An 18,153-nucleotide genomic window follows, 5' to 3' on the forward strand; every position below is an offset into this window, starting at 1 on the left:
AAAGAAAGAAAGAAAGAAAGAAAGAAAGAAAGAAAGAAAGAAAGAAAACCCCAGATGCTAAGGCAGAAGCAGCAGAAGAGTTTGTGAAGAACCGAGCCAGGAAGAAAGTCAGTGGGAGGAAAGACAGCAGGAAATGCTGGGGAGGTAAGATCCGAAAAGGATACAGCAGACTCTGGTTAACAGATTTTGCAAAGGATATTTAGAGTTTTGGATTAAGGGCTTCAGACCCTTGGTCAAGCACTAGAGTCGTGGCACTGACCAATATTAAGGGCTAAGGAATGTCCCATTCTTGAGCCTACACAAGAGTTGCAACATTGGTTCCTGTTAAAGACCAAGGAATCTGGATACCCAGGCCCACCTCCCTGCTGCTTTTGTAGAAGCTCCAAAGACACAGCAAATGGCTGGGTAATCTTGGCTTCCTGGACCTATGTAGGAGCTACAGGGAGTTCATACTGTTTCTCAACAGCACATGACTGGACGATGAGAGGCTACTCACCTACAGTTGACCCCACCTGCCTACACCCACAGTCAAGGCTGCCAAAAAGAAGCTGCCAGATACCTGTGCTTGAAGAATTTCTCCATGATTTATATCTAGACAGAGCAAAGCATCCCGACCAACTGAATGATGATTAAAGCAGATAAATAAGCACTTTATTTAATAAGACAGATTGAGACAGAATCAAGAAGAAATGGCCAATCTGAACAGTTCAGTATGGAGTAAGGAGACTGAGACTGTAATTAGAAGTCACCCATCAATGCAAAAAAAAAAAAACCCAGATTATTGCAATGTCACTGATAAACAGACCACAAATTAAAGGGAAGCATTGGTGGTATCCGTACTTAGGCTCTTCCCAAACAGCTCTAAAAGTCAAAGGAGAGGAAATTCCATAAAACTCTGAGAGTATTATTATCCTGATGCTAAAAGGAGAGACAAGGACACTACAAGAAAATAAAATTACAGCCGAACACCCTTTATGATCGTAGATGTAAAAATCGTCAACAGCTTGTTACCAAGTGCAGTTCAACAACATATTAAAAGTGTAATCCTTAGGGCTACAAAAGTGGCTCAGTGGAGTGACCACCAGGTTAGCCTCGGTCTTTTCCAAGCTTTTACCCCCCACACTTCTTTAGAATGTTTTCTAGGATCACCTCCTAGATGAAATTGCATGTGAACATTATTCTCATAGACACTTACTGGTAGAAACAAGAGTAAACATTATAGGCCATAGGGAGCCAGCCTTTGAGACCTGACCCTCAGCAGGCTTCATATCTATCTGTGCTAAGAGGAAGAAGTTAGAGACTTGTCTGATGAGTCTATGTTCCTCCCCTATTCTTATGTCTTACCTCTGTGACTACGGGACACAATTACAGATGGGACACCAAACATAACGTCTCCAATCAAGTCCAGGAACAGGTCTGTCATTGTGACGGGGTCTTCTGTCCCTCCTAAATACTTCTCAATAGCTGCTGGAATTAGCTTCTCAGAGATGTTCTGAAATGAACCAGAAAGTAGCCACCTTACCTATTACAAAGGGAGCTTTTCCAGACAATTACCAGGCCTTCTTTGATTCTGAGTCACTTGAGTGCTATGCCAAATTCTTCTAGTTTGGACAGTGAGTGGAAAAGAGGGCAACTTCCGAAGAAGAATGTGATGCAGAGAAGAATAATGCAAATTTTTTAGGTTCATTTGTTCTTGGTAGATTGTAAGCTTAAATTTGGAAGTTAGGAATTTCCACAACATATCATTATTATCCCACTGGCTTCAGTGGCAAAAGTCCATGTGGCTGAAGCCACCTACTGGTTTTAAAACTGTTTTCCAGTGGGGGGATATCTCAAGCTATGTCCTTAAAGAAAGGCACTATTCTTGATACACACACACACACACACACACACACACACACACACACATCATCATCATCATCATCATCATCATCATCATCATCATCATCATCACATCATCATCATCATCATCCCTAGGCACTCAAAGTAAAAACAATTTTTGTTAACTTCTCTTGTTTTCTGGGAAAGGCACCTCTAGTATCCAATAAATTAACCTCCAAATAAAATACTCCTGGGAAATGGAATAAAGAAGGTACAGGTCATACGATTCTCAGCGATGTAACTTCTCTTTAACTCTACAGGTCCCAGGGCACCCAGGGACCTATAGACAACAGCAGCCTGTGTACCAGAAGATCAGAATACCCAAAATCTGTAACCACCACGGAACCCCCATTGGCTATACCTCTTCATAGTAACCTATGTAAATCTTATGCCTCCATCCAACTTGGCTCATTAAGTTTCAAAAAATATTTTCCCCAAGAACTTGTCTGCAGTCACCAGAGGAGAAGGTTACAAATCACAAAAGTGTGTTTCTTCCAAGGATGGGGAAGTAAGAAAGGAAGTCAGGCTGAGCTGAGCATCTAAGTATGTTTCCAATCATTGATTAAGTCTGCATTTCTGGGGAATCATATGGACTTCTTTACTTTTCAAACAGCTATCATGATTCCCTCAACACTTACAAGAATTGGGTTGGCCTGCCACAGGATGGATGCAGCTGTCTTTTGGTCCAGTTTTCTTTCGGAGAGTGGGAAGCCCAAAAACTGTTAAAGAGATGTGTTTATAAACAATCATGAGTTGTGGAGACATGACAAGAAGAAATCCAACAGCCAAACATCCAAATTAATACAGAAGGAAACTTCTTCACTGGGTCTTGATTGGTGTGTGATTTCATGTTAGAAAAAAATAGCCAATGTGACAAATGAATCGTACAAGGATGTGTGTGTGTAACATGTAAAATATAATATGTATCATATACAGACAATATATTTTATTTATATTTGTATTAAATATATTATACATTCTTATATAGTATATATTGTATACTGTATGGAATATAGTGTAAATTGTGTATATATATATGTATTATATACTGTATATAACTATATATTACTATATATATAACTATTTATATAACTATATAACTACATATATATCACATACACAAGAATGAAGTAACACCTTGGTCAGAAGAATAATGTAGAAATGAGAGTTCAGGACAGAAGACTCAAACCCTCACCCACGCTCTCGGGTGACTGAAGAAGCCAAAATCAGCAATGTGGCTGTACACTTTTTATGATCCCCGAAGTTCTTTTCCAGCACAACTGTAGAACCATCAGTGAGTCCATACCTCATCCAAACTTCTGTACTCAAAGAGTTGACCCTACTCTACCACAGCTTCTAGCAATTAGTGGTCATACCCTAGCACAACACCAGCTCAGGACACTCAGCGGAAGTTATTCAGTTTTCCAACCTGAACATGGTGCTGAGCAGACTGGCCCCTGAGCCCTCTCTTGGGCAGTTAGAGAGCTTGCAGTTCTGAATCATTTCTCTAGCCTGTAACGTATAGTTTCCTTGCTGGAATTATTTTTCCAAGACCTGAGAGAACATTTGCTTATAACATTTGAAACCTTTTGGAAATGTAAACATCTGGAGGAGATGTTTGATTTTCTTGCTGTCCACTGTGGAGGACAATGGAGTTGTAAGTTACAATAAAATTCTCACCAAAGTGAGTAGCTTTGTGACAGGTTCACCATTCATACCACAAAGCCTCCTTGAGCTCCCAGCCTGGAAAGCTATCTAGATATTGGAGCCAGGGACTGAACTCAGGTCATGTCTTCTCTTTTGCATATTTCTGTCATACTACTAAAGGTAAACTAAAAGTTCCTAATTAGATTACTCACTGTCCAACTTTATCTACAATGTATTAAAAAAATCCTCCTTGGCTTTTAGAACTCAATGAGTTGCCTCTGAATCTCAGCAACAGGGCACCCAAGAGCACTTGTGAAAATCTATGAGAACTGAAACTTCGAGTCTAAGGTACAAGCTGCTGAGCCCTGCCTGAGCCCTGCACTCCAGCTCCCTCTCCTTTGTAGATGTTCTCAGTTATTCTATCTGCACAGATATTATCTCTGGCCTGCCAGTCTAACATTTCTTTCAGAAATGTTAGTGTTTGGGAAGAGAGGTTGCTGGGACTAAAATCCCCAGTGGATAGTTAGGCTTTCTGGACAACTATGGCAGTGCCCACTCATGGCAATGGGGGTATCTCTCATGGTCTCCAGAAAAACTGGAAGCAGAAAGGAGGCTTGGGAGCAGCCCCAGAATTGTGATGATTGGAACTGTCAGTCCATCTATAAAAGGGGATACATATGTTCTCACCATTGGAATGATCCAGCCAAACTCATGCTTGTTGATGCCCACCATGTAGGGCACAGTATTGAAACTCTTCTCAGCCAGGATCTCCTCAGGTGCCTTTGGCAGCACCACTCCATCAATCACGGTAGGGAGGAAGGGGTAGCTCTGGGAAGATGAAAATGTAAAGTCTGCGATTGTCCTACCCGAGAACAAGCAAGATATGTACACTACCCTTGCTAAGACTTGGAGAACCTTCTGGAATGGCAGGAAGTATTGGGATACAGAGGAAAAGCATGTGAAACCACCTTCCCCTAGACAACAATTTCTATGAATAATTTATAAGCCATGCTGAACACACACAACAGGCCATATCAACAATAAGTCAAGATATGAGAAGGGCTGAAAGGGTTCTGCTTTTTAATTCTGCATTATTGACCATTAATAGACTCTGGTAAGGAGGAACCAGTATCTTGTTATATACAAACTGCTGAACCCACCAGTATCTAAGATGATGATCACAAAGAGCTTTTAAAAACCAACAAAGTATTGTTCTTAAATGTAGCGCTAAATAGACCCAAAGCAAGACAATTGTTAGTATAAAAGAGCAAGCAAGAAGACAAAGTATTTTCTCTTTGAGCTCAAATAATTGAAAAATATTTAGTTTTAAGAGGACATTGAGCTGAAGGGGTCTGCAACCCTATAGGTGGAACAACAATATGAACTAATCAGTACCCCCAGAGCTTATGTCTCTAGCTACATATATAGCAGAAGATGGCCTAGTCAGCCATCACTGGGAAGAGATGCCCCTTGGTCTTGTAAACTTTATATGCCCCATACAGGGGTACGCCAGGGCCAAGAAGTGGGAGTGAGTGGGCAGGGGAGCGGAGGGGGGGAGGGTATAGGGGACATTCGGGATAGCATTTGAAATGTAAATGAAGAAAATATCTAATAAAAAATTTTAAAAATAATACATTAAATATTTTAATAAAAAAAATAAAAAATAAATTTTAAAAAAAGAGGACATCGAATTCATTACTCAAGGTGACCAGTCTATGACTTGATTCTATATCTGAGTGATGCAGGGGAAAGCCAAACCCTCCTCCAACAGGCTGACGATAGAAGCTAGGACCTCTGTACAATTAATTACCCCTGCCATAGAAAAACTGTAGTGGAGAGAGGCTGTCATGGAGCAGACAACAGAAGCAGCTTCTCTGAAAGAATATACATGCTGACCACATAGAGGAGAGCATCATGTGTCCTCTTTATTGGGCACTGTGCTCAAACATCCCAAACAATAAGCAGGGTATGACCTTATGGGCAAAGTATCATCTGCAGGGACTTCTGAGACTTTCAAATAGTCCTGGGTTGGAGGAATGCTGAAGGACAGGATACCAAGAGGAAAGCATAGAGTATATCATCTGTTTAATGTCTGGAATATCCCTGGCACTCGGTAATGTTTTATAGGACCCACTCCATGAAAGGACTTCCATCTTAAAATAATGGTCAGGTTATTAAGATGGCTAGTCACTCTTACATTCCTAAGAGTGAGTCTGGTGACATCCTGGGAAAAAGTGATAGACACAGAAGGAAACCCAGGTTGAACTGGATCCAAGAGGAAGTCCTCCTCAGTAGTAACTCTGACAATCTGTACAATGGCCAGTGTTCCCTGGGATTCTTGTTGCTGTTCTCTGGTGTTGTGTGCCTGTTTGGGTAAGAGAAATCTTGGGCCTCCTTCCTTCATCTTTTCACATAGTCACAGTGAGTCCTGCTCAGGTATTCCTTCACATAGTACTCCAAACAACTCACATCTCACGCTGAATCTCCGTACAAACCGTTCATGGACCAGCTCTACCTCCTGTCTGTCTCTATTACCTACCCAGCATCAGGACCAGTCATTTCTGACTGCCTCCATCCCAAGCATACTGGCCTTTTACAGCACACCCTTGCAGATGCTCTTCTCTATCAGAAGCACTTCAATCTCCAGGGTTCTAAACATCTGACTTCTTTCTTTCCTTTAGAGCTCCAATGAGACACTACCAACCATTCAAGTCACCTCCTAAGCCTGCTGCTCACATCAAACCATATGCAGCTCTCCAGCTCCCACTGTCTTTACCATGACTCTAGCCACGAAAATATAAACCATAGAGTTTACTATGTTTCCCTATTGTGATACCACAATAAGAAAACAGTATGTCTGTTTCATTGTCATGCCCCAGTTCCTAAATCGTATCCTGCTACATAGTGAGTGCTTCTTGCAGTTTTTTCTGGATGTTGAAAAAAACTCCCATTTCTTTCTCATGGAACCTTTCAGAAAAGTGCTCAGATCCCTAGGGAGGTGGCAGAGGAGATGGGACTAGAGATATTACATAACTAATCTCCTGGCCAGTGGAGGTGGAAGAGCAGGAGGGATAAGATGCAGGGCACTGTTAGAGTTTCCTGGCTGGTGGTAAGAGGGTGGTGAGTTGAAGTTTGGTTTTGCTGTGTATTGTAATGTTAAGTGCAGGCCTCCGAAATAAGAGAGTTCACGTGTAGACCCAAGTGAAGCTATGTGGCCTTGTCCCCAAGTTATTTCTCATTGGTGAATAAAGATGCAGTCAATATCTGGACAGAAAAGACATAGGTAGGTTCTAGGATTGCCAGGCTTGGGGTTGGAGTAAAACCATGAGGAGGAGGAGGAGGAGGAGGAGGAGGAGGAGGAGGAGACCTGCCACGGATTAGGTGAGTTCAAGAGAACATGGCTCTGAGGTCTGGCCAATTGGAGTTAAGAACAGCCCAGGTGAACCATAATAAATAATAACTTGGGGTTATCAGTAGGAAAGCAGATTCTAATAGCATAGAGTGCAGGTGTCTGTACAGCTCTTGTGCTAATTATGGTTTATTATAAATATAAAGGCTGTGTGTGTTTTATCTGGGAACTAAATGATATAGATGAGGAAGAAACCCAGAATTAGGATTAAATAGTTCCTACAACCGTGGTATCCTCTGCACTAAGATTAAAATCCACCCCCCCCCCCTCCTCACACCATATCAAATCTGCGTCTCCTCGGAGACCTGTCCTTCCTATTGATGGCTCCAGGGCTCCTTAGCCATCACAGTCTCCTGAGCATAGAAAATTCTGGTGCATACTGTTTCTTCAGGGTTGTTGTAAAAGCTGGAAATTTCACTTACAAGGGGATAGGTTCCTCTGTGGGACACCACGTTGCTGAACAGGAGCAACGGACTGGGAGTCATCTCGTCCCTGATCCTCCTAGCTATGTAATCCTTACAAGTGACTTCCCCTCTCTGGATCTCAGCAGTGTACACACAAGGAAGAGTCCTGTTCTACAAATAAGAATTCTCCCTCAATAGAAAGACTTAACAAGTATTATAAGAACCCATAGTTCAGAAAACAAAGGACTTTACCTCTCTGGGGTCTCCAAGAAAATCAACAGTCCCAAATTTCTGTGAAAAAAAAAAGCAGAGAAATTGAAGATAGAGGGAAAGAACTTCTTTGTACAAAAGCTTATCCCTTGAGCCTGGCCTCAGAGGTATTAGATGATCTCTCCTGAATCTTCCTTGGTTAAGAGAACCTTATACCTGGTCTGTGATGGTTAGCTTTGATTGTCAGCTTGGTATCACCCAGAACCACCTGGAAAGGGAGTCTCAATGGGGGTAGAGTCTACATTGTGACGGTGCTATGGTGGTCTTGTCCATTGGTGAGTATCCTAATTAATTTAATTGGTATAGAAAGATCCAGACTACTGAGGAGGGCAGTGCTTCCCAGGCAAATAGTTCCATATAAGAGGGTATAATTGATCACAATAAGCAAGGGCTATGTATCCAATCATTTCTCTCTGTTCTCAACTCTTAATAAGATATACCAGCTGCTTCAAGCTCCCACCACTCTGACATCCCCACAATGATGGACTATGACTAGGAATTGTGACCTAAAACAAACCATCGCTCCCTGAAGTTGGATTTTTGTTGAGATTGTTTATCACAGCAACAGAAATGAAACATGGTCGGGGTCCTCTGAGAATGGGCACAGGGAAGATCATGATGATGCAGGGGTGGTGGCAGTAGAGGAACAGGCTTTGGGATCCATTCAGGGTCATTGGAACTCTGGGAAGAATGCTAAATGCCTATGCCTGTGCTCCTAATCTTATCTCTCTCCTTACTGGCAACAATGCCCTAGTGTCTCCTTTGAAGGTAGTGGAATTAGGTCAAGGTGGTAGTAGGTGGCCTACAGAGGTCAGGCGCAGGAGGTAAAGCTACAGTTGGGATAATAGTAGAAAGCCTTTCTATAATTTCCCCATTCCCTTGGTTCTGCTTATGAAAGTAGGCAACTATACATTATCTGGAGTATAACTGCTTCTATAAGTAGGAGGAGCAGTTAAGGAAGATCCCAAATTCCAATCACATCTTATACTCCACTTTTCAGTACAATCCATTAGGTCCCTTGCCTGGTTTAATGCAGCACTAGGTCTTCCCAGGTGCTGTTTGGGCATCTAACCTTCCCTACAGTCTACTTCCATGTAAGTCAGAAATCTTGGTAAAACCATATTGGTCCAACTGAGTTTACACTAAACCTACTGGTTAAATTAAGGGAAAATGCCTTCTAAGCAGATAGGGTATGGCTTTAGAATGCTGGAAAAGGAAAACAGAAAGTTGAATAGTGGAGTTGGTAAATTCACAGGTATCTTCAGAGCATCTGGGTATAGTCATGGGCTATAGCATCTTTTCAGAACATTCCAATTGCTTAGAGATTCTGTTATAATGCATACTTTTATTCTGCTCAATGGACACCAAACAAGGTTTTCACCTGGACTCAGAAAACTGACACCACTAAGCTCACTGGAAATCATTGTGACCCATGCTTTTCTTTGTTGTAAGGACTACAGTGATTGCACTACAGCACTCTAGCTAATGGGGCTCATTTGCATATGGGACACAATCACTATAGTGCCTCCATTGTAAATTGTGGTGCCATCATCCAAGAGTGAGTCGTGTATTATGTGCACACTCGTGTGTATGAGTGCATGTGAGTGCACACTGGGACCAATAGATCATCATGGACGTACTTCTACAAGGTCTTAAATATTGTAGAATGTTCTTGGATATTGGATTCTCTTGGTTTTCCTCAAAGTGACTTGCTATTCCTGTGCAAGCTGAGTCCTCCTGTGCCACATGGAGAGTAGCTGAAATAGTTGCCTATTTTCTGGGTATTAGAAAATAACCCTCACTTAATTCTTCTAACACCTTGATCTCCTTACATAAGCCTGACAAAGGGAGCCCTGTGTCCTCAATGGCACAGTCCATGGAGAAGCAGAAACATTATAGTGCCAGGGAGCTTCCACGGGGTTCAAGGGAAACCTACAGACCACTGTTTTGAAGGTCTAGGTAAAAGCGTGTAGATATAGGTTGGCTGGATGATCAATGGGGATTAGATAAATTAAAAATAGAGGAATTAAACACTTTAGATGTATCGCTACTGGATTAGTAAAAAAAAATACTGAATAGAACTGGTTATGAGGAGGAATGGATCAGCAGTGGATGGGAAACGGATATTGTGTTGCTTAGTTTCCACATCTTGACACAGACAAGAGCCACCTATGACAGGGGAATCTCAATTGTGAAATCACCTCCATTAGACTGCCCTGTGGCCATGCTTGGGGATTCTCTTGATTGATGATTGATGTGGGAGAGCCCTGTCCACTGCGGGTGATGACTTCCCCGGCAGGTGCTCACTTTTCTTAGAAGCTGTATAGTGCATATCCTTGCCCCCTTTTGCTATTTCGTTTTGTTGATTATGTGTAGAAGTGTGGATTATTTTATAACTTTAAATAACACCTGCAAACAAGAATGCCATGACATTAAACTTTGAGAAAGCTGGGGAATTATCATGTGAGTTCTTGTGAAATGTTCTTGCTAAGCAGTTTCACATTGTAGGCCTTTCATGTTAAGGAATCAGTGACGATCTCAATTTAGATCACAAGACTGACGTTGTCCTGAAAGATAACAATGATTTCAGAAGACAGCTGAATGAAGCAAAACCTGGGCTAAGTACACAAGGTAGGGACCACGTGGTGAAACATACCTACCATTTTCAGTGAGACCTCCAAGAGCTCATCCTCTGTCTTCTGGCGTAGGCAGTGAACCATGGCAGCTGATGTGGTGGTTTTACAGCCAGCAAGAGCAGCAATTTTCTGTAAAAGATCAGGGGTCAAGAGCATATCTGTTCCCTCCCTCCATGCATAAAGTGGACCCTAGCCCATGTCTTATTTCTAAAAACAACTGAGTGTTAATTAAAGTAATCTAAAGGAGCAAGTGTGGGGACAAAGTACCAGAGTGTAAACTCTATTACTGCTCTGCCAGAGGTACAAGATGGTTACCCAATATCTATGTGTCTGTTACCTTTCTTGATAAAATGGGCACAATGTCAATTCCCAGGACCAAAAAGGTGATGAGGGATATTCTCAATGTAAAATGTCTCTTAAGAGACTGTTGGAGATTTAAGGTTTAAAACCCAGAATTTCACTGTCTGGTTTTAAGCCTCACCTCTAACGCTTGCTATGATAATCAATCTCTCTGTATTTCACTTTCCATTACCCATATATGAGGGTGATACTTAGCTATGACACGCACAGGAGTTGATCATGTTTCTCATATGCTGAAATGTGTGCAGCATGGCTGGATGACTGCATAGCATAGTCAACATGAAATCTTTAGTAAGTGTAGAATGTGGCTTAGATGTGGGTAAGAAATCATCAGACTTTCCTACTCGATCATTCTTATTTCAGGAAGCCCTTGAGCATCTCAGCTGAATCTTGTAGCAAGACAGACTGGTAAAGATTCAAGGCATTAGTTTAAAAGGTTCAATAGCTGTTTGGGAGTGATACTTACCTTAGCCAAAGGTCTGGCATCTCTCCCAAACAGGCAAGGATTGAAAATGACACTACTCTGAGCGATGGCCCTGTGGAAGAGGTTCTTGGCCAGTGGACTTAACACCTGGCAAGGGAAAGAAGAAGAGTTTGCATCCAAAGGTGTGCTCTGAGACTCCTTAAGGTTCTGTCTACCTGCTCTGCCACTATATCATTCAACTGGGGGCCCTGGAACTCTGAGGACATAAAAGCATCCTGACCCAGGCTCTTCCTGGAGCCACCTCTTCCAAAAGACCCTCAGCACAATAGAGACAGCCCAAACAAAAATCAAACAAAATGAAATGGTAAAAGAAGCATTTCTCAACAAGCAAGACAATATGGCAATTTTTTTGTCACAAATTCTGCTTCAGAACTATATTGATCAGAATTTATCCCAAGAAAAGTGATCATGGAGGCCCATAAAAAATAACGTTTTATTCTCCTTGTGGAATGCTATATGCATATGTGTATTATATATAACCAATATAATGTAATATAAACATTTACATTTATATTATAATAAAATAATATAATATAATGAAAATAATATACTAAATATATAATATATAATGTGATATAATTAATATAATGTATAATACTAATATATAATATATTATATACATGCATAGTAATATTACAGAAGACTTCTTCCTACCTAACAAAACATTTGTTGTGTTGCTAAATATCCCAGAATTGGCAAGAATTAGCTCTTTAGCTAAGGTTAGCCTTCATCTGTGACCTTTAAACCTGAGCTTTTTGAGTGATGGGATTATAAACTTACAACATCACCCAGCTTCTTGTGGTTTATTTATCTTTTCCCCTTATCTCTAGTTTTAAAAGTGTGAACATTTCCTTTAACAAGAAAAACATGAACTTGGTGTGTCAGACAATGAATGCCCTAATAGGGCTGGTCCTCTGTTCACCTCTAGAGGGGTTGAAGGGGTCCTAGAAGTCAACAATGCTTTCCATAGCTCCCTTCAAAGCCCTGTAGTTCTATGCCATATTCCACCATATCAGACAGTCCCAAAGACCGCCACTTTCCTTCCAAGGAATGGAAAAACCATCTAAGGACAAGCCTGTTCTGGGTGCTTGGATCCCTTCATAGTGTAGATACTCCCCAAGCACCAAACAATTACACTCATGGCCTCTCCCTTTCCTATTTGGAGTTTACCCCTCAACACTCTGTAAGAGAAATCAACCCTAATGTTTGTCTAATTAACAGAGAGAAAGAGAATTCAAATAAGTCAGTAGTGGAGAAATGGCATAGTGCAGTATACTACTAGTGTTTGTTATGGCCCATGACATAAACCTGAGCTCTAAGCTTCCAAGAAGAGAAAGAAAGTTTAATCTTAAGCTATCCACCATCTGATGCTGAGCAATAAGTAGAACCAACCTGAATCCAGGTCATGAGAGCAAAGGTTCCAGAGCTGAACTGGTTGGTCTCTAAGATGTTCTATTGGCAGCTACATCCAGACAAGGCAAGGGGTTCTGGTATTAGGAAAACTTACAAGAACAGAGACACTTTCACCTCCTGCTGATTCTCCAAAGATGGTCACAGATCCTGGGTTGCCCCCAAAGTTGGCAATGTTGTCTTGGACCCAGTGTAGTGCAGCCACCTGGTCCAAGTGACCCCAGTTCCCCCGGCTATGTTCATCCTCTGTGCTATAAGGCAACAATGGATAGAAGTAAAGATGCTGTGGCTGTATTCTAAGAGATAGAAGGAGATTGGGATCTCTGCAAGTTCTCTGAAATAAGGGGGCTCCATATCACTGATGAGAGTGTTCACCTGCTGCTCATCCCACATGAAATCTCTGTCTACACATAGCCCTTGCTGTATACCACAGGCCAATAGATGGAAACAGAATATAATGTGGGGTGCCGGTTGCAGGGAAATAAAGGGGGTGGGAGAGATGGCCTGTGTCCGAAGCTCTGGGTGGGCAGGCACGGGGGACTGCCAAGTGTTCTCCATGCCACACAGGTGGGCATCTGGTTCTGGGAAGCCATGAAACCCCAATCCACAGGGGTAGAGAGGGAGCAGTCTGGGGTCCCTGGGCCTCATAGTCAAGGGACTATAGGTTCTTGCTCTTGGGCATCACAGGATGTTGCTGGACACCGTGGAAGAGCTGAGAACAGGTGGGGGCCCAGGATGACTCAGAATGCCCCAGGACCAAAGGGAAAAGGGGGCAGGGGGAGAAGGCAATGGGCAGTTCCCACACGGGACAGAGTCTAGCTAGCACATGTGGCCTCCCCCAGAGGAGACCTGCTCTATTGCTCTAACAAGGCAGATCTTGATGAACAGAGATGGCCCATGGTTTGAAGGCATTTACTATAGAAAGGGGAGAGAGAGAGAGAGAGAGAGAGAGAGAGAGAGAGAGAGAGAGAATTAGAAGCCAGTCATGGCCACGTGGAGAAAGGGAAGAAGGGAAGTGGAAAAGGAGAGCAAGAGGTAAGAGACAAGGAGAGAGCAAGAGCTTAAGAGAGAGAGAAGGGGCCTGAGTAGCCCCTTTTATAGTGAGCTAGGTTACCTTGCTGTTGCCAGGTAACTGTCGGGAGGATCTTACCAGGAGATTGGGACATTGTCTATGTGACTGATAGTCACAGGATTATGAGTTGAGGAGTTGATGTGTTGTCAGGCACATGTGTCTGGGAGCATAGCTTATGGTTCAGTCCCTTGTAGATTTTTCTACTGGGTCTCCTGAGTAAGCCTTGCTTGACCAGAATACAGAGTACCTTTCATGGTCCAACATAATGACAGCGGCAAACCAGAATTGGGTAGAAGACAGCAGTGAGGCTATGTGGAGGAAGTTTAGATTGCATAACAAGGGAAGAAATCATAGAGACAGTGTTATTTACTGGAAACCTGAATAAATCATGTGTATGTATTGTGCTAGTTAGCTCTTGATGCCAACTTAACACAGTCTAGACTCACCTGGGAAGAGGGAACCTCAACTGATGGGTGACCCAGATCAGATTGGCCTGTGGCTATGTCTGTGGAATTGTCATGACTAATGGGTGGTGTAGGAGAGGCCAGCCCATGATGGATGATAACATCCCTACTTAGATGAGTCTGGGCTCGCTAAGAAAGATAGCTGAGAACAAAGCATGTAGAAAGCCAATCAATAGTCAGGACATCTGTGTCTTTATAAAAAACATGGAAGCATTGTATAGAGAACTGAAGTGACTTAATTTGTCTCACATAACACTCTGGGTTCTGTAAAGGACAGCCATAGTATCCAAATAGCAGTTTATAACAGGAGATAGATGTAATAATATCAGGTCTTAACACATGGAGCTTTGACTAGGGTTGTAACGAGGACTCATACTGAAGGCTAGGTTTTGCATAAGGTTTGTCCACCGTTCAGTATGGGAGTACTGATCTATGTTTTGTCAGCATTTGGAAGTAATAGGACCTGGGAAAGCTGAGGCCCAGGGGAAGGTTATTTGCTTCCTTGAGATGTAGCCATGAGATGGAACTAATATAGTTCTCATGTGACTCTGTCTCTCACATAAATAAGTTTTTACAAAAACGAGACTGTCTCTTTCCCACTCCTAGACATTCTGTTTTGCCATGTGAACTACTTGCATTGTCAGATCTCCTTTTGTTTTTGCATCATGCCTTAACACTCCTCAGAGCTATCTCCAGTGGCTCATTGGTGCAACCACAGTCTTGGACTTTTAACATCTGAAACCTAAGCTAAATAAGTTTGAACTTTCTATAGTGTCATAGTCTCTTGCTTTTTGTTATAGTAACAGAAACAGTCCTATTTCAGAACTGATATATATATATATATATATATATATATATATATATATATATATAGAGAGAGAGAGAGAGAGAGAGAGAGAGAGAGAGAAATATTAATATATCACCTGAAGAATCCCCAGATACCCAGGCGATACTGAATGACCACTACAACCACATTTTCATGGACAGCGAGGGGCACTCCATCATAGGTTGATGCTCCATCTATCACAAGTCCACCTCCATGTATCCACACCATCACCTGGTCAAGAACATAATCACATAGGTCATAGGCAACAGAATCGCTAATACTGCATCTAGTTTGGCCACCTGTATCTGGACTTTGGCTCAAGGAGGACTTCATCCAAAATACACACTAGTGTCTAGAAAGGCTGAAATAGGCAATCACTCTCCTTCCCAACTCCCTGAGATCAGCCTTAATGCTCAAAGTCCCAGTATTTCTCCTCATTCCCATCCTTCAGTGACAGCAAATTTAGAAAATGTTCATGGGAACACCAAGGAGGTCCTGTTCTCCCCACAAGCCCATGACGTCATGTCTAGACTGTTCAGCCAACTGAACATAAAAGCAAGAGGCAGTCCTTGAATTACCACTTCATCTCATAGCACTGACCCTTCAGTGGTAAACTGAACTTCTCTGTTGGTAAGTGATTATTTGATGAGGAGCACAGCAGCCTGATGGTACCCACTTCTACAGTGCTCCCTCAGCACACCTGACTCCTCCCACCTTGCTAAGTCCAGCTTGCTTCTGTTTTCTCCATGATGTCTTTACTACTTTGGGTAACATTATTTGAGGGCTCATTACGTACCAAAGACTGTTAAAACTTGAAGGTGAAAGGGTGCAAAAATTTGCAGTGTGTGTGTGTGTGTGTGTGTGTTTGTACATATAGAGCACAGAAGAAATGAGAGTTTAAAAAGTCCTATTTGTTTAAAAGAAGTCATAATGCCTACTGTGAACCAAGAAGTGCAATAAGCCAAAGAGACAGCCACTATATGGAAATGAGAATAATGCCCACTGCATCATGAAAGAAACAAAGACACTTTGCCACCTGGGATAAAATGTGGTAGTGTGGTTTCACCGGACCATGTGGCTGGACCGAGCCATGTGGCTCCAGCATTGTTCATTGAGTTCCTAAGCCACACTGCCTATGGTCATGACATGGTGAGTCAGTAGTTGGAACAAGAGATGATGGCAGAGGCAGAATTTAACCCCAGGCCCTGTGGCTCTTGGATCTCTGTCCATAAATTGATGATCTCCTGATTTTATGCATTTTATTTATGATGGTCTCCAGAATCCATGCACCCTTGCCCACACAAGCAGGTTCTATGCCACCTCCAGTAGCAACTAAGCCAAGGTCATCTGGTGGAAACTGGAGACAATGGCCAATGAGGGTAAGACATGACCTCCCTGACCCGAGCAGTTTGTAGGTCTAGGCTGATGATATGAAGGTCCTTTAAGACACGGAGGGCTGTGTAAGAGTGGCTTATGTCCTTGCTTTCCCTGACCAGAAATATGGCTGTGCTTGGGACACTGCGTACACAAGAAATGGATGAAGAAATCAGAGTTTGAGTGAATGAACATTTGTTTCCATGTTTCCTGCACATTGGAAAGTATGTGTGGGGCCCTAATAATAGTCCAAGTTCAAACTCTCTTCTCCCTACTCCTGTCCATGGAGACTGGCAGGGTTTTGGCATTTGACTTGCTACACCCCAGGGATTGCCTCTTTCCAAAAGCCCCTTTCCAAACCACTGGCCTGCCAAATGGCAGTCTGCTCAAACTCAGGCTCTTTGTTTAGGTGGAAATGCTGATTCATGGCAACATCAACCTGTGCCAAAGGCAGTTACTGATAGCAATGACCCACAGTAAAATCCAGCGTTGTTGACAAAAGGCAAAAGGGAGGCTCCTCCCCTCAGAACTTTGTCTCAGGCCAATGAAAGTTATCACTGTTACTGTGTGTAGAAAGGTGATACTCCAGCTACATTCACTAGTCCTTATCAAAGAGCACAGGTTTAAATATTAAAAGACCCATGCTGTTGCCCTGCCTACCCACTGTGTGTCCTAGTTTCCCTCATCAGTGCCTCAGTTTCTACTTATGTAAACTGTCATGTAGAATGTATAATTTCTGAGTGTGTGCATGCATGCATGAAGGTGTGTGTGTATGTCTGTGTGTGTGTGCGTGCGTGTGTGTGTGTGTGTGTGTGTGTGTGTGTGTGTTTTCAGCTTTAAGTTTGTTGAAATTATATCTTAGCTGCTCTGGAATCAGGTTGTCACTCCAGTAACTAAAACTTGAGGTTACTGCCATTGTTAGTATAAAAGAGTTTGGAAGGTTACAATTTATTTCTCAGATTCAAGACAGTCTCCACCAAGATTCTAATACACTGGGACTCACAGGCAGAAAAAGGCCACTTATTTGGTTGTTGACAGGCCTTGGACCCCTACTTAAGTCCTAGACTGTGAAGATGCTGCCCCTGGCTGCCTTTGTCCCTTTCCAGCAGCACACGGGGCTACAGATGCTGGCACCTACAAGTCTAGACCAGTGATCCCCATGCTTACAGGCAACCTGTTGTTCTTTGTTAAGTCGGCAGGAGTATAAATATTGAGGTAGAGACAGTCCTCAGAAAACTTGTGAGGAATGATCTTCCTTCGGTTGGTGAAGAGCTCAGCGATCCTTTGTGCAGCCTCTGGGTTTTGGTAGCACCTGGGAAGGAGAGAGAATGCCTGAGTTTCCACCAGATGGAAGTTGGGCATGCTGTCTGCCGCTCAGCCTTGCACCAGGTTTGAACTTGGTCATGGAGTTGGTATCAGGGTATAAGGGGGTAGGAGGGCTATGTGTTTCCTGGAGGAAACTTTGTGTTTTCTAAAGCCTTCTAACTCTACAGAAAGAGAAGGGCTTGGTGCCTTTCTCCTTCCCAGAATCTTAGGATACCCTAAGCTCAGGAGAGAAGAACTCAGATGTTGGCCTGTCCTTCAACACAGCATCCTCTGCATGGCCAGGACAGATGTTGTGTCCAAGCCTCTGCTGGGCTTTCTATAATGGGCTATAGACTGATGTGGTACTCCATCAGAAGTACATGTCCTTCTCGTTGAATATTTTCATCAACCAATGGCACAATTTCTAACAACAAACACATACACTGAACAGGTCTGGAATTGTGCTTTATAAGTGAGCTTAAGAAAACTAGATCATAGTTCTGCCTCAACCACTAATAAGCTGGGCCATTTTGGGTAAATTATTTTCCTCTACTGGGACTCAAAATGCCAGGTCTAGGAAAAAGTATTAACTCTAAGGGTACTGCTGCCCT

The 18,153-nt window shown here is 42.6% G+C and overlaps 1 protein-coding gene across 1 annotated transcript in view; it reads right to left on the minus strand.

The window, feature by feature from the left end:
- The window catches only part of LOC110337257 (liver carboxylesterase 1), a 34,014-nt gene that overhangs the window by 12,960 nt on the left and 2,901 nt on the right, over positions 1-18,153 (minus strand). Inside the window, exons 3-11 of the mRNA XM_021220061.2 lie at positions 17,405-17,549; positions 14,961-15,094; positions 12,599-12,752; positions 11,074-11,178; positions 10,272-10,376; positions 7,594-7,632; positions 4,216-4,356; positions 2,520-2,600; positions 1,345-1,492 (exon numbers count right to left, since the gene is read on the minus strand). Coding sequence (XP_021075720.1) covers positions 1,345-1,492; positions 2,520-2,600; positions 4,216-4,356; positions 7,594-7,632; positions 10,272-10,376; positions 11,074-11,178; positions 12,599-12,752; positions 14,961-15,094; positions 17,405-17,549 — 1,052 coding nt within the window. The remainder of the gene's footprint in view (positions 1-1,344; positions 1,493-2,519; positions 2,601-4,215; positions 4,357-7,593; positions 7,633-10,271; positions 10,377-11,073; positions 11,179-12,598; positions 12,753-14,960; positions 15,095-17,404; positions 17,550-18,153) is intronic.

This window comes from Mus pahari, chromosome 20 (assembly GCF_900095145.1).
Source record: "Mus pahari chromosome 20, PAHARI_EIJ_v1.1, whole genome shotgun sequence".
NCBI lineage: Eukaryota > Metazoa > Chordata > Mammalia > Rodentia > Muridae > Mus > Mus pahari.